Source organism: Mytilus trossulus, chromosome 2 (genome assembly GCF_036588685.1).
Source record: "Mytilus trossulus isolate FHL-02 chromosome 2, PNRI_Mtr1.1.1.hap1, whole genome shotgun sequence".
In the NCBI taxonomy this organism is placed as follows: domain Eukaryota; kingdom Metazoa; phylum Mollusca; class Bivalvia; order Mytilida; family Mytilidae; genus Mytilus; species Mytilus trossulus.
In genome coordinates, this window is record NC_086374.1 from 16,986,999 (window position 1) to 17,013,510 (window position 26,512).

The window sequence follows — 26,512 nt, forward strand, 5'->3', positions numbered from 1 at the left end:
TGTAGGAGTAAAAAAGAACAAAAACCTAATTGGTTATATTTTATTGTTCCTATATAATGGTTGATATTAAGAACAATAAAATGACATATAAATGGAATGATTAATATAATATGAAGCCAGCATAGCACAATTAAAATATATACCTTGATCATTTTTTTTCTTTTCTTTGATAAGCATTTTATTTATTATAACTAAAAGAAACACTAATAAAATATCCAAGATCCAGACAATAGCCTGGTAATTAAAATCCAATTATTGAAAAAAACATGTCAGATGTCCTCATAACTTTAAATAGGTATTAAAAGATTCAAGGTTGGAGTAGAAATATGTAGATATTTACAAGTTCATTGTAACATTATAAGGCACTAAGCATGAAATTCCTGTTGATTTTAATAAAATGCTCTAAATAATCTTTGATTCACAGATATAGAATTTAGTTATAAAAAAAAATCTACAATACATCTAATTTTGAGGGTCAATTTATATTAAGTAAAAAAAAAAAATCAAAATAATATCATTGGTTACTAAATGTTCAAAATTGAGACACAAATATGATACAATTTAAAAATTAAAAAAAATCACAATGTTTCTTATAATGCAGGTTAATATCTATTCTTAGTTTAAAAAAAATCACACTAAATAACTTTATAACCTGGAAAAGCAGAAACAAAATGTAATAAATACTGGCATTATGGATTGCTTATGAGTACACAGACATTGCTTTATAAGCACATACAAGGATAGTTTTTCACAACCAATATACGATAAACTCTTAAAAAAGTATCAACAAACAAAATTAAAAAGCAAAAGAAAAACTTAAATTCATACAGGAAAATCATAAATTACACTTCATAATTCTTAGTTATATACAATATTTGGCATAATAATATCACTGGATTATGATGAAATATATAAACATGTATATACAGGTATACAAAATGAAATATACAAATGATGGATTCTTATACTTGGTGTAACTGTTCATTGATAAATACGTGATAATGGTACAATTTATTCACTCAACACTTTGAACTCAAAGATCAAAACAAGATTACAAATCTCAAAGTAATTAATTTTGAATTTTAAAAAGTCATTTTAACCAATGGTAATATATTACATATATCAAAAGACAAGGGGCAGTAAAAGCCTAATTTGGCTCTAAAATAAAAAGTATCTAAAATTTGATAAGAAAGGCTGTAACAGTTACTGTTTTGTTAAAAATATCACTTATGGCAGAATAAAGAGACTAATAGTTTTATTATATACTTGGCAACTCACAACATATTAATGACTGATATTCAAATTTCATAAAAAGACAGGATAACACATTCAAGAGCTAAATCTCTACCATCCTTTTGAATTATAAGACTGATCCAAAACAACATCAGCATCATCACCATTCTTTAAAAAAAAATTAAGAACATGTTTCATTTCAGATCATTTAGAATAAGAAACACCATCTGCATAATCTAATATTTCAAATCTATTCTTTTCTCTAGAAATCATAACTTTAATTTTCTATTTCCTTTATGTTGCTAACTAAATATATACACTTAAATATATATACAAAAATGCAGAGATACAAAGACATAACACAGAAAAGCATAGTGATGCTGGTCTCCCATTGCAACCAGTACATAAACATGCACATTTATTAGGCAAACTTTCTTTTAGAGATCTTACAAATTCAATCTAACATACTGTTTCATAAGTCAAACCAAATAATTCATTATCTATTATGTTTTTCTTAGCTTAAAATTATAAAGAAGAAACACTTTATAAATTAAATATATAAATGTACAAAATAAGAATAAAGTCACACCTGGGAGACCAGTAAGGAAAATAAAGCAATGTGGAGATGCATATCTCAAGCAGTATAAAAAATAATACATTATATATATACTTGTCAACAAGTAGTTAGTCTGATTGTAATTTTTAGCAACATTAATTTGATAAAACCTTTGACATATTGACAGAATTTTATTTCACTGGCATCAAAATAAGATAAATGTATTATATTTTATGTAGATAAGATGCAATGTATTTTCTACAAACTTATATCAGGGGGGTCATTTTCTACCAGAAAAAAATCTAATGTTGGTTAAGTTTATCAAATTTTTACTTTCATCTAAATAGAAACTACTTGTTGAAGAGTATAGTTGGTGCAACTAATATATACAGTGTCAATAAAGGCACTACCTACAATAAATAAGTGTAATAAATACAGGTGGGCTGGTGAAAGCTTGCGACATAAAGCCTAAACATGTGGAGAAGCTTATCTCAAGTTGGCTTAAGCATGGCAACTTAAAGCCTTAACACACTAACATACAACCAAGCATGGCCTTGATGGCCTTAGACACACAAATATATAACATACAATCCATACACAATTTACTTTTTAAAAAAGAAAGGAAGACTCCTTGATAAGTTCATTCAATTTGTTAACTAAAATTTGTTTTCAATTTTTAAATCAAATATCTTGTATATTAATACTACATCAATTGAATAGGAAAGAATCAAGCAAATAAGAAAATCATTTTTAATCAGCTAAATCTGATTATTAGGAAATAGTTACAATAATTGAGATCAGCTGTTTCAGAAATGCAAAATGGTTTTCTTAACTTATTCAAAACATGTACTTCCATAAAATTGTCATACAACTAAAAAATATACACAAACACACAAATAAGAATACATTGGTTTTGTATGTGAGAGGAATTGTGTAGGATGGATTGTATACTATGTATATATAAATTCTATAACAAAAGGATGTTTTATGATGATACACATAGCAAATAAAGTAAGTTTTGATGAGGCACATCACAAATACATACATAAAGTTTTTTCTAAAAGGAATGAAAAAAGTTCATACAAAATATTCAAAAGGAATTGAAAATACCTATATTTTACTACATTTCTATATAATCAAATGCAGGTGAAATCTTGAGCACTGTTTTATCACAACTTAGTATTGTAGATATAAAATGTAATAGTATTATCACAAAATCAGGACACCCCTGCAAGCAAGATAGCATTAGATAACAAGCTAGCATTAGATAACAAGCTTATTTTCATTTTGCATCTGTACATTGACAAGTTACCTAATAGGTTTTTTAATAACATGTATAAATACAATTGTCTATATTCATCACTCAGTTTGTTCCAGATTGTGTTGGCATATTTGAATATATTTCTGCTTAATATATATCAACATTCAGAACATCAGGAATGGGTTTCACAAAAAAGCAAACGACTATGATTGCTCCTAAGTCATGAACAATTCAGTATTCTTAAGATCAATCTTAGTCGTAAGTTGTTATTTTTTAAAAACAAACTCCAGGCTTTTAAAGGTCACTTTCAATACCATGACTTGACCTTTGACTGAAAACATTTAGATTAATGTACCTTTTTCTTTTATTTTTTACAGTTTATTGGAATAATTCTTTGGAATATATTTTAGATGACCAATAAAATTAAGATATGCATGAAAAGAGATATAAAATATGTGAACAGAGATCATTATCATTACCAATGGAAAATAAGAGAGGAAAATATAAAATCCATAATAAAAATAAAGCACTAATCATCAATGTTTCATTTTATATGATATTTGGAATGTCACTATATACAGAGGTATAAAGTTATATAATTCATACAAACATGTATTGAAGTAAAGGATACAATTGTTTTCTAATGTAACTCTGCATACTAAATGGAATCTTAACAAACCTATTGATTTCAAATGGATAAAGGGAAGAAAATATGTTACATTTTGACATTCAACATTTTCTTTTGCTAATCCCAATAGTCCTGTATCTTTCATGCTAGTAAATTTAACCAAGGATTTTAAATCAAAACATACTGAAATGTTTAATATACAAAAATGGTGTTACATTCATACAAGGTAAAATGTATAAAAACTTGTCATGCAACACAATGGTCCAATAATCACTCTTTGGTCAACAGTATACAAAATGACACGAAGATGAACACTTTACAGTATAATTCAATAAATGTTATATGAATATGAACACTTTACATCGAGTAAATAACATATTATTCTTACAATTAAATAGGTTTTTTTTTCATAGGTGGTTTTGTTTCATGTGAAATAAAAATATTTTCACATGAATTACATAACAATACACTAAAACTCAGTTTAATTGTTCAGTTGTCATGAACATTCACATAACTGTTTTTAAAAAGGCCAGGTAAAATCGTCACTCATATATATATATATATATATATACTAGGGTTTAAAACTCATAAAATTCAACCTTTCATCTAAATCACTGTAATTGAGATACCATTGATAATGAAGAAATGGAAGCACTGGTTTTATACAAAGACACTACAATTCTGGTATTTGATGTAACAGTTCTAATTTATATTTTGGCTATGAGTAAGCAGCATCGTTTGTTTCATAGTGTTTTTTCTTCAGATCTCCTTTATATGTTGGTTCATATCCTTCTGGACGTAATCTCTTGAAGAAACCACACTGAAAAAAACATGAAAATCTACTGTAGAAAAAAAAAAATTGACCAATTAATCTCAGCACTACAATTGATTTTTATGTTTTTTTTGCTTACATTTCTAATTATTTGGGGTTTTTTTCTTGTTGGCATACTTCTGTGTTTCAATAGTGATAAAGATTTTAACACAATGTTGACTGTTGTACCCCTATTTTTGACATTTTTACCTATTATGTCTGTTTGTTTTGTTCACACATCGTTGTCAATATAAAGGAATTTGATGTGACTGTCATGCAAGTGAGAAGTTTAGCTAGCTATAAAACCAGGTTTGATTCACCATTTTCTACTGGAAGAAATGCTTGTACCATGTTCGGACAGTGACAGTTGTTTTTCATACTTTTGATGTGTTTGAGCTTTTGATTTTGCAATTTGATAAAGGATTTTCTGTTTTAAATTTTCCTTGGAGTTTATCTCTCCAGTTGCTTTTATTCAATATTTCAATGGCATTATATTCTACTTGGTTTATTAGATAATGAGACATATACTAAAATTCTTACCTTCCATAATATAAGTATAAAGATAATAAGAACAAGCAGCCCTGCTAACACAGCTACCAGTATAATCCACCATTGTAGTTCATCAGAAATTCTCTCTTTCAAATCAGGTATTGAATAGGTTATTGCCTGCAATGTTAAAAAATCAAGTACATTAAAACTTGGTTCTATTATATTAAAACAGTCTTCATACTTAATATATATATGAAAGAACATGTGTGAATTGAATTGTTTGGCTTATTTTAAAATTTTAATTGCTAACTGGTAAGGTACATGGACTACATGACTACTAAGTGCCTGATATTCAGACAAATTTAAGAATATTTTTTTCACTGATTATTGTGCTTTCTATCCAAATGCTTACCTATTTGGAAAGAGTTTAAAAAATAATAAATTAAAATAAATCAATCAGAAATAAAAGGTTAAAGTTCAACTTATCAAATTTGTATGCATTTAGTTTTCACTAAATCTGTGACATAACCTATTTACTTGACCTTGACCTTAATAACAACTAGTATTTACATGCCTTTTATTTCTTTTATTTTAGAAACAAGATAAGACACTTTACATCGGGTTAATAACATATTATTCCTACAATTGAATAGGTTTTTTTTTCACAGGTGGTTTTGTTTCATGTGAAATAAAAAATATTTTTACATAATTACATAACAATAAAACTCAGTTTAATTGGACATTTGTCCAGACCTGCCAACTATCCAGATTTTCGCGGTATCATCCCGATTTTTAACACTCAACCCGAATCCCGATATCGGGATCGTAAAATAAGTCAAAATCCTGATTTTCAACAAATATACCCGAAAAAAATATTGTTTACCGATTTTGAAGTTTTTCTGATCAATTTTAAAAAATCAATCATTTTACCTGGGGACATATTATGACAAGTTAATGACCCTACGCTAATCAATAGTCACAACCGGTGTCATAATTAGTGGTTGTATCAGAGCTCCAGATAAGCTGCATATTTGCGTGATCACGCAATACAAATAATAAAAAACCCAATGCAATTGCCAATTGAAGGGTTCAATAACCCAATGAATTCAAAGGAAAACCCAATTATATACCAAAACCATGAGTTTTCAACCCTTTTATTGGCTACCTTTTGCGTTATTTACCCTTATCTGTTTACAGTCGTCGCGTTAATCTATTTTTATAATATTTATAATTGGAAATTTCCTTTCGTTCTAAAAATAGATCCCTGCATCAAGCAGCTAAAATGGGTCCCTGTTGGAGTTTTCCCTTGCTCAATAGGTACATGTGTTTTTGAAAACATTTCGATCTTCTCGGCGTTTATCCAATTAGCGTGTGTCATGTAGTCATATTTTTTTCGCATTGTTCAGGATTTATCATAACATACATTGAATTAAAACGTAAGTGAATGTCCCGTAAAAATATTGAATGGTCATGTTTTCTGCTTCTTTTGAAAAGCTGAGGGAAAGTTATGATGATAACAAGACTCAGCCTGTGTTTTTAGGAAGCGGCCATCGAACGCACGGGCGTGTGTGTGAACCTTAACGAGAACATTGCTAATAAACACAGGGTTTCGTCAAAAACGAAATCAGTTGGAAAAAGACTTTAAGTGAAATGGCCAAGACAATTATGACATGATATATAGCATCAGAAACCAAAATTTCTAATAAAAGACATCTAAACCCAGATTTGTGTAAATTGAATAAAACAAAAACATTCAAGTATAATTAGAGTTTTTATACTATTTTTTTTTCATTTTACGGTTAATTAATGAATACACACACAGGCACTGGTCTCACAATTTATTATAGAAAGGTATAAGACGAGTGCCTGTGAATACACATATCCGTTTTTGTGAGAAAATACAAAAATGGCCGAAGGTTTGAAACAGGACACAAATTAATCCTACAATTGCTCCTCAGGGAATAAACCAAAAAAAACAGCTAGCAAATAACCCTGACCCTTACCCTAAACCAAATAAAACAGCTAAACAAAGAAAGAAACATATTTAAGATTGAAAAAATCTGGGGTTGATATTGCCTAAAAATTAATATTGTGTTGATGAAAAAACCCAATACATTAAGGAGCTTGGTGGTGAAAAACCCAATTTTGTATCAACTTGAGGGGTGAATTGGAATTGATAATGCAATTAAAAAACTTTATCACCCAATTATATAAGAAAATGGTGGGTAAAAACCCCAATTTGTGAATTCTTATCTGGAGCTCTGGTTGTATGTAATCAGATTACCTAATGGGTCGTAACAGTCCTCAAAATTAATTTGTATACACAAATAATTTTGGTCAAACAACCTTTCAATTTTAATCAATTCATAAAACAAGCACAATTTGCATCATTTTCCATAGTTCAACAGCAAAATCATAATTAATTAAAAGATGAGAACTGTAATGAACTCTCAAGAAAACATCGTTTATCTTGAAATCTGTTTAATTTGTGAAAATATTTTGTGAAACCAGACATCGTGTGTCTGTTGATTTAAAATCGACGCCATTTTGTATACACCTCTACTGTGTTATTGTATAAGCCTCCGACGGTAAGAGCACCTCTGAATACAAAGAAAGATAACTCAAATTTTTATCCATTTTCTCATTGATACTGATAAGGCCATGAGTAAGACTAAATCAAAATCTGTCTTCATCCTTCTTACTTTAGGACAGTTAGTTTAAGGTGTTTTGAGTCAAGGTTCATAGATGAGAAGGTCATTGGAGGGGGAAAAGGGGGGGGGGTCTCTACTTTGAATCCTTTGAATCATTTTTTCTATTCTTTAGTTATTTTGTCAATTTTATAATTTAAAAGTACAAGAATCATGCAAATAAAAGAAATCAAGGCCTATAAGGTCATCATTTGTTTATCAAAAGAAAAAAGTAGAAAACTTAGACTATTTTAGGAGTAAGAAACAATGCTCACAGAAAAGTCGCTAAAATTGTAACCCTTTAAAATGTTGTCGCGCGCTAAATCCCCCATGGAGATTTTCAAAAGTTGGCAGGTCTGTTTGTCATGAACATTCACATACTGTTTTTCGAAAGGCCAGGTAGAATCATTATTCATATATACATACTAGGGCTTAAAACTCATAAAATTCATCCTTGTTTGACAGTGGATGACATCATCTATCAATATTCTTATCATTCAACCATAGTTTGAAACTTTGAAAGCAATTGGTTTGTTTTATTATTTTGGGGAATTCATTCTCCAATTGTCTATTTTCATTAACAGCTGTCTACCTTGTTTTAATATCGATCTGTTCACTCTAGCATAATTATGAAAAAATTTGTAAGGGTTCCGCGGAACCCAGTGTCTCGCCTATTTTTGCTGTTAATCGCAGGCTCAACAACAATGAGGAAAAAAATCAATAAAAATATTCCTCTTGTTACTATTTTATGATTGTAAGAAAATCTAAGTCCATTTAAAAGTAAATTACATAAAAAACAGAGTAATCTTTTTACAAACTTTACTTCTGGATACAATCTTATGATCATACATAAGCTTTTGTCCAAGTTTGGTACAAACCAAGGATAGTTTAAGAAAGTTATTAAAATTTTAAAAACTTTAACCACAGAGTGAATGCAATGGTTCCCTGCAGAAAAACTAAGTCCATTTAAAAGTAAAATGTGGAAAAAATGGATTTATTTATTTACAAAATTTACTTCTGGATACTATCTTATGATCATAAACAAGCTTCTGTCCAAGTTTGGTACAAACCCAGGATAGTTTAAGAAAGTTATTAAAATTCTAAAAACTTTAACCACAGAGTGAATGTTATGTTTCCCTGCAGAAAAATCTAAGTCCATTTATAAGTAAAATTCGGAAAAAATGAAATTTTATTTTTACAAAATTTACTTCTGGATATTATCTTATGATCATAAACAAGCTTCTGTCAAAGTTTGGTAGAAATCCAGTATAGTTTAAGAAAGTTATTAAAATTTCAAAAACTTTAACCACAGAGTGAATATTTGTTGACGCCGCCGACGACGCCGACGGAATGTAGGATCGCTTAGTCTCGCTTTTTCGACTAAAGTCGAAGGCTCGACAAAAAGGTCATATAAAAAGCATAATTTTTAAAAAGGGTCACATAAAATGATCAAAATCTACATTTGTTATAATCAAAAATGTGCATGATTTTAAGGATTTTTTTACTTAATTTTGTTGTTCAATATTTTATTTTTAGTATTAGAACCAGTAATGACTTGAACTTTAAAGGCCTATTGATATTGATTGATATCTATTGACCCATTACTGGATTACTCTAATCCTTTTATAGTGATTGTAAATTAGTCCATATGACTCTTTAAATGTAAATCTTTTGCTCAACTCACCTGGGCTACATCATCAGCTGTATTTTGTTCTATATTTAGATTTGTATCTAATATAACCTCGCCTGTTGATGCTACCCATACTTCGTCTACTGATGGATAATCCTTATAAAATAAGAAAATTAAATATACATTTATTGGGTGAAAAAATAATTTAAAACTGATCATACAAAGATATGTCTTGCATTTTTGCATTTTGTAATCCCCCCCATAAACTGCCCTTATCAAACAATACTACATCATTGATGCTGATGGCGCTGGAAAAAGCATTCCTAAATCTTGCATTTCAGACTTTGTTGAAACAAGACAAAAAACTATGAAACTTAAAATCAATAACTAATAACAGTGATTTTTTCCTTGCCTTTTTAAAACAAATAAAGATATTAAAATCAAACTCTCTATCAGTGAAAACTAAAAATTGATATTTTGTTTTTATTTTATTATAATTTTTTTTAAATCTTTACCATTGAACTGATAGTTACACAGTTCTCATTTGCTTTTTAAAGTTCTTATATAAATGATTATTCACCTGTACTAAAGTTGATTCCCAAAGTCTTGCTCTTAACAGAACTGTTGTTCGTTCTCCTTTAGCTAAATTTGATATTCTACATGTCATCACTCTACAATTAACAGTGTCACCACAGTTCTGAAACAGATTATAAGAGAAAGAATTATTTCATGATGGTTTCATGTTCATAATACATCTACTTTCACTTACATAGATGCCAACCCCCTTTTGACACAATCAGTAACAAACTATCTAATTTTCCGTATTTTTGAAAAGTTTTCAGTAATCATTCATAAATGCATTTACCAATAAAAATTACTGGGTTGTTCCAAAGTGATGTGCACTTAAATTTGTCGTTAAACATGTTGTTTGTAGTATGCATACCATTCATTAGTTGTTCAAATGTTCCAGACTTGTACATTTTCGTTTTGTCAATGAGAAGTAGAGAAAGGGAACTAAGTATCTGACAGATAAAGAAAAGCACTCATGTGTTACAAATCATTCTAAAAGCACTTGTGTGTAACAAATCATTCTAAAAGCACTCATGTGTAACAAATCATTCTAAAAGCACTTGTGTGTAACAAATCATTCTAAAAGCACTTGTGTGTAACAAATCATTCTAAAAGCACTCATGTGTAACAAATCATTCTAAAAGCACTCATGTGTAACAAATCAATCTAAAAGCACTTGTGTGTAACAAATCATTCTAAAAGCACTCATGTGTAACAAATCATTCTAAAAGCACTCATGTGTAACAAATCATTCTAAAAGCACTCATGTGTAACAAATCATTCTGAAAGCACTTGTGTGTAACAAATCATTCTGAAAGCACTTGTGTGTAACAAATCATTCTGAAAGCACTTGTGTGTAACAAATCATTCTAAAAGCACTCATGTGTAACAAATCATTCTAAAAGCACTCATGTGTAACAAATCATTCTAAAAGCACTCATGTGTAACAAATCATTCTGAAAGCACTTGTGTGTAACAAATCATTCTAAAAGCACTTGTGTGTAACAAATCATTCTAAAAGCACTCATGTGTAACAAATCATTCTAAAAGCACTTGTGTGTAACAAATCATTCTAAAAGCACTCATGTGTAACAAATCATTCTAAAAGCACTCATGTGTAACAAATCATTCTAAAAGCACTTGTGTGTAACAAATCATTCTAAAAGCACTCATGTGTTACAAATCATTCTAAAAGCACTCATGTGTAACAAATCATTCTAAAAGCACTTGTGTGTAACAAATCATTCTAAAACACTCATGTGTTACAAATCATTCTAAAAGCACTCATGTGTAACAAATCATTCTAAAAGCACTCATGTGTAACAAATCATTCTAAAAGCACTTGTGTGTAACAAATCATTCTAAAACACTCATGTGATACAAATCATTCTAATAATCTGCTGAACAAATATGAAGTGGTCCTGTTTAAAAGTCCATAGTTGAATGGACTAATAAATTGACAAAATGATTCTAATATAGCCACTACTTAGAGTGGTGGTGTAATAATTTTGAATTCATTTACTATTCAAGGAGTTGTAATATTTGAGGTATGTTTTGTTGCACATTACACTTTATTTTTGTTTAATAAACTGACGTATTATTGGTTTGTGTGTGTGTACAATTGATTGAAAGCAGAGATTAACAAAATCACTAAATCAAATACCTATGAAAATGCAAGTTTGCTTTCCATGATTGTTCATGTAAATGGTTACTGGCAATTTTACAATCATCCATAAATACAATACATTTACTAATATAGCCATTACCAATCTAACGATGTTTTTAGAAACAATTTCTTGCTTTCTAATCTCTCGTGGTTTATCTGTAGAGGTTACTGTTTCTCTCTTCCTTCTACTTGTATCTATGACGTTGTACTTTGGTCCTGATTCCTCAGTTTTTGTGCCCACACTGGTTATTGGCTAAAAATAAAATGGATTTAAATCAGATTATCTCCCTCTGGGCAGCTCAATCCATAAAGCATAAAATTGGCATTTAGTTATTTTTTTTTTTTTTTTAGCCATTAGCCATTCTGCAATAAAGTTATATTTATTTGCAGTCAAATTATTTTCCTTTCATTGTTCATCATGTTAAGGAAATGAACAGACTTTTTGGACGTCTAAAAACATTACCAAATTTTTTATACATTTAATTTCCAGATACAATCCTTTTATATAAAATACATGATTCAAAACTAACTTTAATATAACATACACTGTTTATTAACTACTTCTCCAAAAGAATCAAACAGATAATCTGAATTAATACAGTTTGCAAAATTTTAAGTGATAGAGAATATTTAATGGACTAAATTTCTAATTAAAACTAAATGCACAAAGAAACTTGTTTCTAAAATATAAACTTCCATCAGGTGTGTTGGAGATCATAAGTCTAGTATAAGCCATAACATAAAACATTCAAAAGCTTGTACATTAAATGGGGTTAAGTTGTTTACAAATATTAAACCTTAAAGTTAAATATATTAACAGAAATCATGACAAAAAATCAATAAATTTGTTATCTTTATATTGTTTGCCAAAATTGTGAACTTTTAAAGGACCATACATTCTTATAACCTTTGCTTAGATATTTCAGAAGCCACATGCAAAATATCTTTATATTTGATATATGCAAAATAACTTTTAAAATTTAAATACAATTAATTATACTTTGCAGCTTATTTTTTCTCTACTGATTTTTGCTATAAAATTTTGCAATATATGGAAACCAATGAAATTAAACTTACATTCTTCGGTCTTATAAACAGATTTGGATCTTCCTATGTAAAGCAAGAAAACAAAGCCAGCATTAGTCATATTATCATATATACAACAATCCATCAGAGTTTGAGGCCTTTCCAGCAATCAAGTAACAAATTGTCCGAAACATGCACAATTTTTGGGGGTTTCAACTTTACATTTTGTTCAACATAAATATAACAACCATTTTCAAGAAGAAAAATTATCTGATAAGGCCTCAATGTCACACATTTCAGAAATAAAAAGACAACACATCTATTTCATTTGTCACTTCTTTAGGTCTAAATTGGATCAAAACAATAAAGTTTCCAAATGATACGTTGATAATTATTTTTTTTGCTACAACATATACTTATTTGGTATTAATCTACCTTCAAATGAATCAAATGATTTTATTTCTGAAACCTCTGATATTTATATGCTTTATGTATTATATGTAGGCATTATTATTTTCAATCAGGACAAAGTTATTGTTGTCTTAATGGAATGTAAGTACATATTCAGTAAAGATCAACCAAACAATTTAATATTTTGTTTCTAAAGAAGTGTTGATGACATAACTTCCTTGTTATGATTACTAAAGCAAGTTTTATCATTATGTGATATGGCACATATCAATTTCAAAATTTTTAAATATACAGGAGCCATTGTAAACTGATCCTCCACCCTGTTTGTTAAAAAAAAAATCACCCCAGTTTTTTGTCCATACTTTTGATTTTCTAATAATTTGATCTCAACTAAATATGTGAAACAATTGTATTATACCAGATTTACAAAATCTGTAAAGATCATTCAAGATTTAAACAAAATCATGTTTGGAAATGAATATAGTTCAAAATATTCAAATAAGGAAAATGCAGAAAACTATCATATAAAATGTATGCATTTAAGACTTGTAATATTTTTTTCAAATCTCAATATTTTAAATAGCAAATTGAGTTATTAAACTATTTCAGACAGTGACATAATCAACATCGTGAAGATCATTTGTTAAGTGGTGAAATGTTAAATTGTGATTTGCAGAAGCATTAACTAATGGAAATGATCATATTTGGCTTGTATATGATTATATTTGGATGTTACATATGTTAATACTGATGTGTGGCCGACTATACAAGCTTTGTCAAAGTATTCAGTAGACTCTTACTCAAAGATATAAACATTTCATATATTACAGATCAACACAATTATGCCATGCATGCCAGCATTCTGTACATGCATTATTCTCATGACAAAATCTGATTCATGCAATTCACATTTCAACTAATATTTTGAAGATCTCAAACTTCATTTGAATCATTTGTGACTTTGAAATACTTTTATTTCAAACCTTATTTAAAAAAATAAAAATAAAAATTATAAGAATTTCTATCTATCCACATTTCAATTCTTCTGCAGAAGGTTCCTCTGAAAAGTTGAGCTGTAAAATAAAACCAGTGCTGTCTGTGAAAGCCAATGAGATATCGTGTTGCATGTTAAAGCCTGTTAAAATATAATGTTTGCCTCTCGACAACTATAGACCCCTTTTTACCAGATTAGAAGATACACAGTAAATAGTGTGCTCACCCATCATAATAAAGTAATGTAATGTAAATTTCATAAAAATTGAACTTTTTGCTTTCAATTTGTGTGCATATCCTTTATTTATAAACATATCGATTCAAACTTTTCACTTACCTTTATACCTAATGAGTTAACAAATGTTGGAAAACTTCGGCACTCAGCCTTGCCTCCAATCACCTGAAATTATCCAAATACTTTAAACACTTTATGCATGATTGCTATCTGTCTTACCATAAAAAAAACCCTCTTTTTGCTGTTAAGATACATATAGATTCTCCCACTGCATCGAGTGGGATACAATATTTATCCACTCCACACAGTTAAATTTTCAAATTTGAAATGTGAGGCTTGCCGAGCATTTTAAATATTTAAAATTTAACAGTTGAGAGTGGATAAATATCGTAATACACAAGATTTGGTGGTGGAATCTGTTTCTCTAATGATTTTCAAACAATACGCAGTCAAACTTATTCCTTCTTTGCGTCTGATCTACAAAAAGATGTGTTCTTTCTATGCGCCGTCATCAGGCATGGTAGCCTTTATTCATGTCGTCACCATAGGAAATTCAGAGGAAATCAAGAAAATTTGACGTCATAATGGGATTTTAACCAATGAAGAACTGAGATCAAAAGAACCACACATCAATTCTTTTATACAATGGATGCAGATAGGGATAAATTGAAGAAGAATTAGAGAAAACGTAATATTCACAATTGCTTCAATTAGAATTTCACATAATAATAATAAGTACTATCCCTCCAACATTTTTCTTAAATTCCTCATTTTTGAAATGTGATAAAAATATATAGGGAATATGTTAAATAAACAATCTCTTTCGCTTTCACGAAAGTCAGTGAATTTCAGAATTTAATAAATGCTTTCTCCTTATTTTAAAAAGAATATAATTTTTATCACTAAATCAAGAATTAACTGACTAAATCTGCATTTTGCTTATTTTTTTTTATCTCTTTGCCTATAAATGAGCTATTGTCTAAGTTTTGTGAGGTTCTGACAAAATGACATAATAAACCTATAAATGAAATGTTTTTTTGCAATATCTCATGTTCATAGCCTTTGTTGCAGGCAAGACACTAGAGAAATACTTCATTAAAACACATCAAGCCTTTGCACATTATACATTTTCTTTACTATTCAACATATAACAATCTTATTTTAGGCAAAATATCTGCATTCATATAGTAGTCTGTGTCATTTCATTAATTTTGATCTTAATATCCACTTCTGGTTGAACTACTTATTGACCATATACTATTTCATCAGTCTATTTAAACCTGTAAATTGACTAACCACAGGATCCTGCATTAGATACAACAATTGTTTTCCCTCTGGATATTCAGTCTTCAGTTCAAATGGCCAGGATATCTTGAGTGTAGCTCCACCAATTGTACCTGGACCATGATTTACAACCTAAAAACAAATAAAAAAATATATATAAAAAAAACAAAACAAATAAGAGAGTGGATTGAAAATGATAAACATTTTACCATAAATAGAGTTACAAAAGATGAACATGTGACCAATCAGAACCACCAATTTTTGTCTTCAAATACAAACATAAAGACTTAGTTGGAGAGTTGACTCATTGGCACTCATACCACATCTTCCTATATCTACATACAGAGTAGGGAAAACTCATGTTTTATTTAATTTGTAACTGTTCAATCTGTTTCAGTGTACAAATTGATATTAAGATGTAATTTCCTAAATACCATAGGTTTCAATAAAACCTTTATTGCATCATTGAATTATTACTGTTGGTAAAATTATCAACCAAAACATGAGTAAATTTCATTAAGGACCATTATTCTGGCCAAGTTCAATTTATTTAGCAGATATTTCTAGATGAGACATAGTAAATAAGAAAAGCTGATGAATGGATTACAATAACACATGCTGGCCTCTAAAGTAAAATACTTCCTGTTGATGGGAAGGTATCTATGAGACAAAGAAGCATCTTATATTTGATAATCAAATTTTCATTAGCGCTGTTTTTCACTCACTGTATATGTATGGTTTATAGCAGGTCCAATATCAGCTTCTGTTTTCATAGAGCTGACACCACGTACCGGTCCTCTGTAAAACACATCACCATCGGGTGCTGCAGAACTAGAACAAAAATAGAAAAATTCACAATAACACTGATTCAAGTCTCCTCCTTAAAACACATCACCATCAGGTGCTGCAGAACTAGAACAATCAAAGTGCTGGATAGCACCTGTGGAAAGTTTGCAACGGTAGATTGTAATATTTCAAATAGATAGTGTGTAGATTGCATGGTTACCTTTTTTTCCTACTTAAAAAAGAAAAAACTTTATCAAGAAATAATTTTAACAGGATGCTGCTACGAAGTCTCCAAAACAAAGCTCTCAAAATTAGTAATTCCCACGGGTCGCCTGACATTAAGCAAAGTCCAATACAAATTGGTCCGGTCTAGTAAAGTGATATTCATGATTTGGGGGTGGGGATCTAGACAGTTTACAAGTTCTCAAACAGGCAGGAGGTAGGGTAAGAGTGGCCATAGGGGACTAGCCTTTTATTTCATCTGATTTGTTTTATTATTCCATACAAGAATATATGTTGTTTCAGTGTGGGGATTTCAACGGTTTTCAAGTTTTCGAAAAGGGGGTGGATCTTGACTGATTACAAGTTCTCAAAACAGGATGGGGTGGGGTTACACAGAGGGACTTAATTATATTTCACTTTATTCGTTTTATTGTCCAATACAAGAGTATTTATGATTAAGGGTTGGGGATCTCAACCGTTTACAAGTTCTCAAACATGAGGGGTTGGGGATGACTCAGAGGTACTCCCACTATATTTCATTGGTTTTGTTTTGTTGCCCCATAAATAGAATATATATGGTTTAGGGGTGATCATCTCGACCGTATAAGTTTTCAAAAAGAAGTTGGTTGGGTCACCCCTGTGGACTTCTTCTATATTTTATTTTGATCTATTTTATTTTCTCATACAAAAATATATATGGTTTGTGGGTGGGGATCTCAGCCGTTTACAAGTTCTCAAACAACAAGGGGATGGGAGTGACCCCTAGGGACTCGCCTTCTTTTGAATTTGATTTGTTTTATTGTCCAGTACAAGAATATATATGGTTAAAGGGAGGGGATCTTGACCATTTCCAAGTTGTCAAACAACAGGGGGTGGGGCTGACCCAAAGGGACTCCCACTTTATTTCATTGAATTTGTTTTGTTGCCCTATAGAAAAATAGATATGGTTTAGGGGTGGGATCTCGACCGTTTACAAGTTCTCAGACATGAGGGGGTGGGGCTGACCCAAAGGGACTCCCCCTTTATTTCATTTGATTTGTTTTGTTGCCCTATACAAAAATATATATGGTTTAGGGGTGGGGATCTCAACCGTTAACAAGTTCTCAGACATGAGGGGGTGGGGCTGACCCAAAGGGACTCCCACTTTATTTCATTGAATATTTTTTTGTTGCCCTATACAAAAATATATATGGTTTAGGGGTGGGGATCTCAACCGTTTACAAGTTTTCAGACATGAGGGGGTGGGGCTGACCCAAAGGGAAACCCACTTTATTTCATTTGATTTGTTTTGTTGCCCTATACAAAAATATATATGGTTTAGTGGTGGGGATCTCGACCGTTTACAAGTTCTCAGACATGAGGGGATGGGGCTGACCCAAAGGGACTCCCACTTCATTTCATTGAATTTGTTTTGTTGCCCTATTCAAAAATATATATGGTTTAGGGGTGGGGATCTCGACAGTTTCTAAGTTCCCAGACATGAGGGGTTGCGGCTGACCCAAAGGGACACCCACTTTATTTCATTTGATTTGTTTTGTTGCCACATACAAAAATATATATGGTTTATGGGTGGGGTGACTGACCCCTCTGGAGTTCCTCTATATTTCATTTGATTTATTTCAATGTCCCATACAATAATATATATGGTATATGGGTCAGGTGGAGATCTCAACTATTAATAAGTTCTCAAAAAACCAGGGGGTGAGAGCAAGGATCCGGAAATCTTTTCATCTAATTTCGGTCATTTTCATACAACTTAAAAGTTAATGCCCCTTTTCAAAAAATGATTGTCAAAATCACATTACTGCATGAGACTCATTATGAGTATGCTCATCCTCGATCGTCATGTTCGTAGCATCAACAAACTTGTTTCACTGTTGCATCGCATTTGCTTCATGATTTGTCCTACCATTTTCCAAAAATCGATCAAGAGCAATTAAGGGAAGGCAACAGTTTAAAAATAAAATGATTTTAATGACTCAAAACGATAATATTCTCAGTTATCACTTATGTTTCTTTCGATCCTGAAGTCAAAATTCAAACCGGATGTAAAGCGACAATACTAAAACGAACAATTCCGGACTCATTTCCGGGATTAGTTTTGTTTACCCAAATCACAGGAAATCATCGGCTTTTTAATATTTTACCTTTAATAGTGCAAGAATATTAATTAAAATAGTTGCACTAGCTTTATTTAGGATGAAATTATTTTAAATTTACGATTAATTGTCTAAATCTGTGGAAGAGAATTTCAAGCATGCGTATTACATAGTAAACAAAGCACGTGTGTTAGAAGTTAAAAAAAAAAAATTCTACGTAAATTAAACCAAGTTTTAATTTAATTTTAAATCATAATTGACAATTGTCTGACCTGTTGGGTAATTAAATAATGAAGCCAGTTGGTATGGAATTTTTATTTCTTTATAATAATAGTTTGGAGCTTGTGATTAAATGCCAGGTGTGAATTAAAAACACAGGTAAAGAGATTAATTAGCAATCATTAGCCAATAGCTCCCAGAGGCATTAATATAGTTATTAGGATTATAACACTTTATTGGAGTGGCAGTTTAATTACAGGAAGTCGATAGATAACAAAACAAAAATATGTTCAAAATGGCGATTTTGAAAGTCAATCTCAACGAAATGACCGAAATAATTAGTTGAAAAATAAAATTTGACCTAAATCCCAATTAAAAGTTTAGGACATTATAGTTTCAGTTTAGGACATGACTGGCAAATATGACCGTTTCCGGACCCTTGGGTGAGAGTGACCCCAGGGGACTCGCCTTTTATTTCATCTGATTTGTTTTATTGTAACGTATAAAGAACATATAATGTTTAGGAGTGGGGATCTGACTGTTTTTAAGTATTCAAACATGAGGGGTTAGGTGGGGTGACACCATGGACTTAACCTTAATTTAATTAATTTGATTTGTTTTATGGTCCTGTGATAATTACTGAAAACCATGTGTGTCTGTCACTTACTGTTTCTTTCAAGTTTATAATTTATTGTTGTTATTGAAATTAAAAAAAAAATCCCTTAGGGTTAAGTAAATTCCTCCCTTCTGTTGGCCCCTCATAATACAACTAAATAGACCCCAAGGAGAAAAATAATAAGAACTGAGCAAAACTTTGTTTAGGAGTCTTAATAGCAATTAGTATAATTACAATTTTTGTTATAGTCCGATTTCTAATGCCGAATATGTAAAAGGCCGATTTTATTATAGTCCCAGTTTGTTGTGGGCCGAGATCAGATGAGATACCATGATACTTCTGATACCGATATGGGCTTTTACATATTGAATAGAAATTTGTAAAAATCGTAGTATAAAGCGACGAAAAATGTTCATTCATGAAATATTTAAAACACGCTATTAATTTTCTCTTCAACCGGAGGAAGGTAGGAAACCTTTGAAACCGGGATTGTAGTACTCCCGTTTGGAGGCACACATATATGGATCTGACGCATGTCTGAAGAATACCGATAAAATCATAACGTAGAAACTGCTGTCTCGTGTGTGTATTGATTTTACTTTCCGCGTAGCGCAGATCCGCGAAGTAGTGTTTCTTCGTCTTTCAAATGAAGTTGAATTATTTGATTTATCAATGAAAATTCAGTACATTTTTTATTCAAGCTGTATGCTATTAAAATAGAAGAGCTCAAAATTTCAAAAGCATCTTTCTATTATTAGTTTTCAAACACCAGTACTACATTATCTAGAAGTAGGACACACTTCCTAAAGTCAGTTAGGCTGTCTCTTTTCCGGTTAGGCCGATGCCTTAAGAAAGTTTATTGCTATAGCAAGCTATAGCAAACTTTCCAAAAATATAAAAATTCACAATAACACTGATTAAAGTCTCCTCTGTAAAACACATCACCATCAGGTGCTGCAGAACTAGAACAAAAATATAAAAAAAATAAAAAAAAAAATGATTCAAGTTCGGAATTAAAACTAGATTTAAAGAAGGATACCTCCTGCCCAGTGGTATTATTAATATACAGAAATAAGTGATGAGGATTATATCTCATTTAGCATGTAGGACCAGATAATATTCCTATATGCACATTTTCAAGTAGTGTCCTACATCTGTTGTGTAATTTTCCTGGCAAGTATAACATAATTTCAAAAACATGACTATCTGATCATATATTTCAGTGATAAATTTCTTCATAGATTGGATGAATAGAATGTTATGATCAATGCACTTTAATTTGTGTATATCAAAAGTTGTTATAAACCTTGAAAGAAATAGATATCAAGTAAGTGCCATAGGGTTTTGATTGTATTTCATGCAATCTTTACCCAAAAATAAATCATGAACCTACCTCTGTAATTCTACATCTGCTCTATTTATAACTCTAACTTTAAATTCTTGAAGATCTCCAGCAATAGTCTGTTCCTGACTTGTTCTAAAAATAAACAGTTTAATAAAAGCACAGACTGTACAGTGTATGAAATTATCTACATCATTATATATTGTTCATCAAACTTTGTATAAGAGGGCCTTTGTAGACCAGTGGTCTATGTAGTTCACAAACAGTGATCATTAGCCTCTAAACTCTGAGGTTGTGAGTTCATACCTTGTACATGGTGAGGTGAGTTTGAGTCTGATCATAATTGGCATCAGTAAACAGTTAATAAGTCGCAGGTTGTGGTTCACTCTGCGTACTCTGGCTTCCCTAACCAATCAACACTCGCATCAGTTATAATATCTTCCAAGAAAACTTATGATTCATGAACTTTTAAAAATGAGTCTAATGTCAGGTAAAAAAAATAATGATAGCTAAAAAATTCATACATGATTGTTGATCATCCAGATATACCACAATTTTTTTTTCAAGAGAATTGTTGATAATAATCTATGACTGGCAATAGCTTACGTTTGGGTCATATGGTTAACAGGTGTTTATCAATTGAACTTGTTTCAGAAGTCTGTGAAACTGTATTCTAGTACAATCTTTTTATTTCAAACATAGTCTTAAAAGTAGTGTCAATTCAGAAAATGATTGGGAGGTTTTTATTATTGCGAAACATGCGACAGAGTTGTAAACACAATAATTTAAAATCTTATTTTGAAATATTTTATATGAATTCCAGATTTTTTTTTCAAAATCGTAAAAATTTAAATCGCATTTAAGTCTCAAATGACAAAATTGGAATTATAAATGCATGCAATAATTTCTGAATTTACAGAAGTTTATTGTAGAAAAGTCTTTCCAATACTTACGTGTTAACCTGAACAGTAATTTTAAATGACTTGTCTATTCCTTTCATTGGTAAAAATCTCAGTCTGTAATGTCTCAAGTTTGTTGTTTTAGCCTGGTTACCAAATGGATTACCAATCTCAGATATCGTTACTAATGTTGTAGTGGGGTTTTCTCTTACTGGTATATGGTTAGGCTAAAAGTATAGGAGAAAAGAATAGTGCTTTAAATTCATCAAATAATATCCTGAAGTGTCTAATTGTTTGCATATTTATCATGTTAGGGAATTCATTAACAAATGGCTGTCAGAGAGACATTAAACCAGATTTTATTAACAATTTACATCCTGGCATTTCTAAATATCACAACGTTAAAAGTGACAATCATCAATAATATGCTGGACCTCCTTTTTGTCATCAGTAAAACATATACAAATTTGAAAAGCTTTGGTTCAACTGTCCATAAGTTAAAGCATAGACACAATTGAAATACCATTTTCAATCTTTTAAGAACCATAACTCCTGAATAGTGAAAGTGAAAATCATTAATATTAATCTTGACCTCTATTTTGTCATCAGAAACAACATATTAAAATTTTAAAAGATTTGGTTGAACAATTCATGAGAAAATGTAAAGACACTGTTTGGCGGCTGCCCCCCTGCTGTACACCCCTAAATCAATTACTGGTCTTTCCTTTGGAAATCTGGTTTGAAATGGTTCAAACTTCAAATGGCCTCTTGGTACATTGATCTTTTCTGTCCTTGTCATTTGATTTTAGGTGGATAGTTGTTTCATTGGCAATCATACCCATTTCCTAACCATATTTAATCTTGCAATACTAGGAAATTACAAAGGTAATATAAATGGCAATAGAAATAATTGGCTGAGAGAAACCATAAAACATTTGTCAAAATTATAGTTATGATAATACTGTTAAACTAACAGGATAAATGACGTCAAGTTGGTTCCATTCAAATGCAGAAGGTACTGTAACATATAATTTGGTTTCATAAGCTGGTTCTCCCTTGTTGTCTAATTTTACATCAACAATCACTACTTGGTCTTCGCCATTACTCAGTACTATAGTTCCATCATCATCTCTTGGCCTGAAAAACAAACAAAATTACATACAAAAACACAACCTTAATAATCCTTTCATTTTTTTATATAACATGGGTTAATTTTTTCCCCCTTATTCTATTTAAATATTTCATGCATTATAAGTTACAAAGGAGTATGTTCGGTAAGGGTCATATTTGGCCCAAATTATAAAGTTTAATGCTACAAGATATAAAGTGTTTTAAGTTCACTTAAAGACATGTGAGAAAGTTGTAAAGAACAATTTCTGTCGTAGTTTTATTCTGGGATTTTGGTGACAACATCAATATCCAAATTAGACATGTAAAATGTCATTACAAACATTATTGCCAAAGATCTTTTTTGTCGACGTATGCGCTCTATGTTTCCTGTCCAAATATTCAATGGAAATTTACTCATTTTCATTTTTTTTTCGTGGAAAATCAAAATGAGTACTATTTGTGACGTCATGAATAATACACAGGAACGTAAATTTGCAACAAAAAGACTCATTTCCTATCTAGTCACTGTATAAGCTATTATTCATTGTGATATTGGTCAATAAATCCCAATTTGAATTAAGGCTAAAAAAGGGGGGGCCATTTTAGGGCGTTACCGAACCTACTCCTTTCTGAACTTCATAAAAACAATATACTAGAGCATGACACTTCACTTTTATAAAGCATTGAAAAAACAAATATATACTTACAAAGTTAAATTCAATAAATCAGTTGTCATTTGTATGTTACTTTCACATATGTCATTTGCCCCACATTCTCTGGAGAAATTCACCTGTGAAAAAACAATTAATCACAATAGAGAAAATATGTATTACATTTTATCGCCAGCTCTAAGAATACACAGTAAAAAAAAAAAAAAACATTTTTTTTAAATGTGTCACAACACTACTATAACTAACATTAAGTATGATTTTATTATTGATTGACCAAGACTTGTCTAAAATAATAGATGATAAGAGTTACAAAACTTGTAGAAAATTCCTTCAACTATTAGTAAATTTCAAGGTTTAGTCTAGAAATCCCAGGGGTGTCATCCAAAATTTTCAACATTTTTAAAGGATTCTGTATAAAAATTATCACTAATTTGCAAGTCCAGATCATGTACATCATCAAATCTTGTTATAATACAGTCCTTAACACTAATTCCATCCAACAACACCCCCCCCCCCCCCCTACAAATCCTTACATCCCCAAAAAGGTCATACTGACTCTTATCTACACACATCATGATGTATATAATATAATCACAGCTATAGGCTCAAATCATATTCTGCCTCTTGTTTATACTTATCTACCTTTGTCAGCAGAGTTGTGGACTGATCCATCCCTGTGACAAGTACAGGATACTTATTGATATCAGGTACTCCACTGCTGAGGCATTGACTAGGTTCAGGGTATGGAATATCTAACAAGTTATAGTCCACTGTAAATGATATTGGTGTCAATTTATCATTGAAGCTAGACTAAAAAGAAAAAGAATGGGTTCATTTATAAATACACGAGTATGAAATTTGTCACAAAATTCATAATTCTAGTAACAGCCAACAGTAACTCTACAATGATAAACATTCCAAAACCAAAAGACAATACTGACCTTATAGCTTTCCCCAAAAAAGGAATTCAATATCAACAGATATAATACTGGATTGTTTAAGATCAAATTGATTCTTAAGTGTATTCAAACTTAAAACACTTTTTATGAAAATTACTTTGCTAATGTTTTCATTCTCCTTCATTATACTTTTCTTTTTTATTTTGTATTGTCCCAAATTTATATCAACTTCTGAAGAACTGTGTAAGGATTGTTTCATAGTAATTCATTCTCTTCTTACTTTTACAAAATTCCATCATATACATATAATAGGAATACTTATAATGCTCTGTTATAACTCTCTCTAATGTTAAACAGTATAATAAAACTTACAATTAATTTAATTTTCTCTGTAGTACACACTTCCACCCCTTGTTGATTTAAATTGGTTAAACTCTTTTTTATTGTTCCACCTGGATTCACAAATAATGCTCGCTTTTTACTCACACCCTTCTCAATCTCAATTGTGTAAAGTATGGACTGAGGAGTATTAAAACTGAAAAGATAAAACAGACATATTCATATTTAATAGTTAAGCTACTCAAACTAGCCTTCAGGGAAGACTTAACTGTAGCAATTATACATTCTAACATTTGTTTGTTACTAGTATACAAATAACCTATCTTTCTTGAAATTTAGTTTGTCTGCTATAAGTTTGCTGGACACATTGTGGTTAGTACCTCTCTAAATAAATGTATCTTAGAATAATACATACCTTTTAAGGGGGATAACTCTCTAAATAAATGTATCTTAGAATAATACATACCTGTTAAGGGGGATAACTCTCTAAATAAATGTATCTTTGAATAATACATACCTGTTAAGTGGTTTGGCAGTAAATGACATACAGAGTTTCAGGTCAATACAATACTTCTTTATTTCTTCACCAGGAATAACACAATCTGGAGGCTGACTCAGATTAAATTTGGCAGGTAAGACTTTAAGACTTGCTGACAGATGTACAATTGGTCTTGTTCGTAACAGATAGGTTGTATCATTATGGTATGATCCAACTGCTACATCATCATAACCATTCCCATCTAAATCCATCTGACCACTAAGTGCATGTCCAAATGTCTTGATGGTTGGGTCTATCTCTTTTCCAGATATTCTCTACAATGATATCATGATGTATTATATATCTACACCATCTAAAGAGGTGTTTGTAGTTTTCACTTTTAATAGAAACTTTTTAAATTGTACAGAATCACAGTTGATGGCCTAACTATGTAAGGAATTGTCTTTATTTCATTATAGAAAATGTTTATATTACTTAATGGAAAGTTATGAAAGTGAACTTACTTTAAGTCCCTTTTTGGATATGCACATTGCAGTTACACATGGGATTTTCTAAAACATGAATTTTGTTTGTTCCTTATTGCTCTCTTTGGTATAGAACATGTTCAAACTTACTTGTGCATACTTCTTTACAATACCATCTGCTGATCCATGGAATAAATAGATTGCTCCTTTTCCATTCTCTTCATATGGTGCACCAACAACCAAATCTGTTAACCAATAATAGACAAATATATATGAACAAGAATGTGTCCATAGTACACAGATGTTACTCTCGCACTATCATTTTCTATGTTTATTGGACCATGCAATTTGGGTCAAAACTCTAATTTGGCATTAAAATTAGAAAGATCATGTCATATCATGTGTACTAAGTTTCAAGTTGATTGACTTCATCATAAACTACCTTAATCAAAAATTTTAACTTAAAGCGAAACAGGCCGACAGATGGACAAACAGACCAATGGACAAAGAAAGAATGAAGGGCTGCTCAGGCTGAAAAACCATAAATGGAGGATAAAAATTAATACAATTTCAGACTGCCAATAACGAAATCTATTAACCAGTAATACACATATATTTATTCCTTTTCTCTCAGTTCTTTATACCCCCAAAGTGTATATGCAAAAGTTATAATGGTCAGTTGGTGTTGGAGTACTGAATTCTTATATGAGAAACTATGGATTATTGAAGGTTATAGTCAGGTATCAACCCAACAGGCAAACTGAGCCCCAGGATAACAAACTTACATTTACGAAGCATCAAGGAGAATTTTATGTTGTCATTCAGCAATTTCCCAATGTTACCACATATTTAAAAAAAATTCTATCC

General features: G+C 30.7%; 1 protein-coding gene across 2 annotated transcripts in view; it reads right to left on the minus strand.

Annotated features, from left to right (window-relative positions):
* Positions 1-26: 26 nt before the first annotated feature.
* Positions 27-26,512, minus strand: part of LOC134706615 (integrin alpha-PS1-like) — a 60,296-nt gene continuing 33,810 nt past the window's right edge. Inside the window, exons 10-26 of one of the 2 annotated variants that reach the window (XM_063565710.1) lie at positions 25,796-25,890; positions 25,200-25,495; positions 24,716-24,878; positions 24,087-24,254; positions 23,481-23,563; positions 22,638-22,800; positions 21,718-21,890; positions 20,816-20,899; positions 16,206-16,311; positions 15,493-15,612; positions 14,299-14,361; positions 12,609-12,641; positions 11,632-11,784; positions 9,876-9,992; positions 9,350-9,451; positions 5,030-5,155; positions 27-4,498 (exon numbers count right to left, since the gene is read on the minus strand). In XM_063565710.1, the coding sequence (XP_063421780.1) occupies positions 4,397-4,498; positions 5,030-5,155; positions 9,350-9,451; positions 9,876-9,992; positions 11,632-11,784; positions 12,609-12,641; positions 14,299-14,361; positions 15,493-15,612; positions 16,206-16,311; positions 20,816-20,899; positions 21,718-21,890; positions 22,638-22,800; positions 23,481-23,563; positions 24,087-24,254; positions 24,716-24,878; positions 25,200-25,495; positions 25,796-25,890 (2,147 nt within the window). In that variant the 3' untranslated portion in view covers positions 27-4,396. The remainder of the gene's footprint in view (positions 4,499-5,029; positions 5,156-9,349; positions 9,452-9,875; positions 9,993-11,631; positions 11,785-12,608; positions 12,642-14,298; positions 14,362-15,492; positions 15,613-16,205; positions 16,312-20,815; positions 20,900-21,717; positions 21,891-22,637; positions 22,801-23,480; positions 23,564-24,086; positions 24,255-24,715; positions 24,879-25,199; positions 25,496-25,795; positions 25,891-26,512) is intronic. The other variant, XM_063565711.1, reaches the window with a different exon arrangement.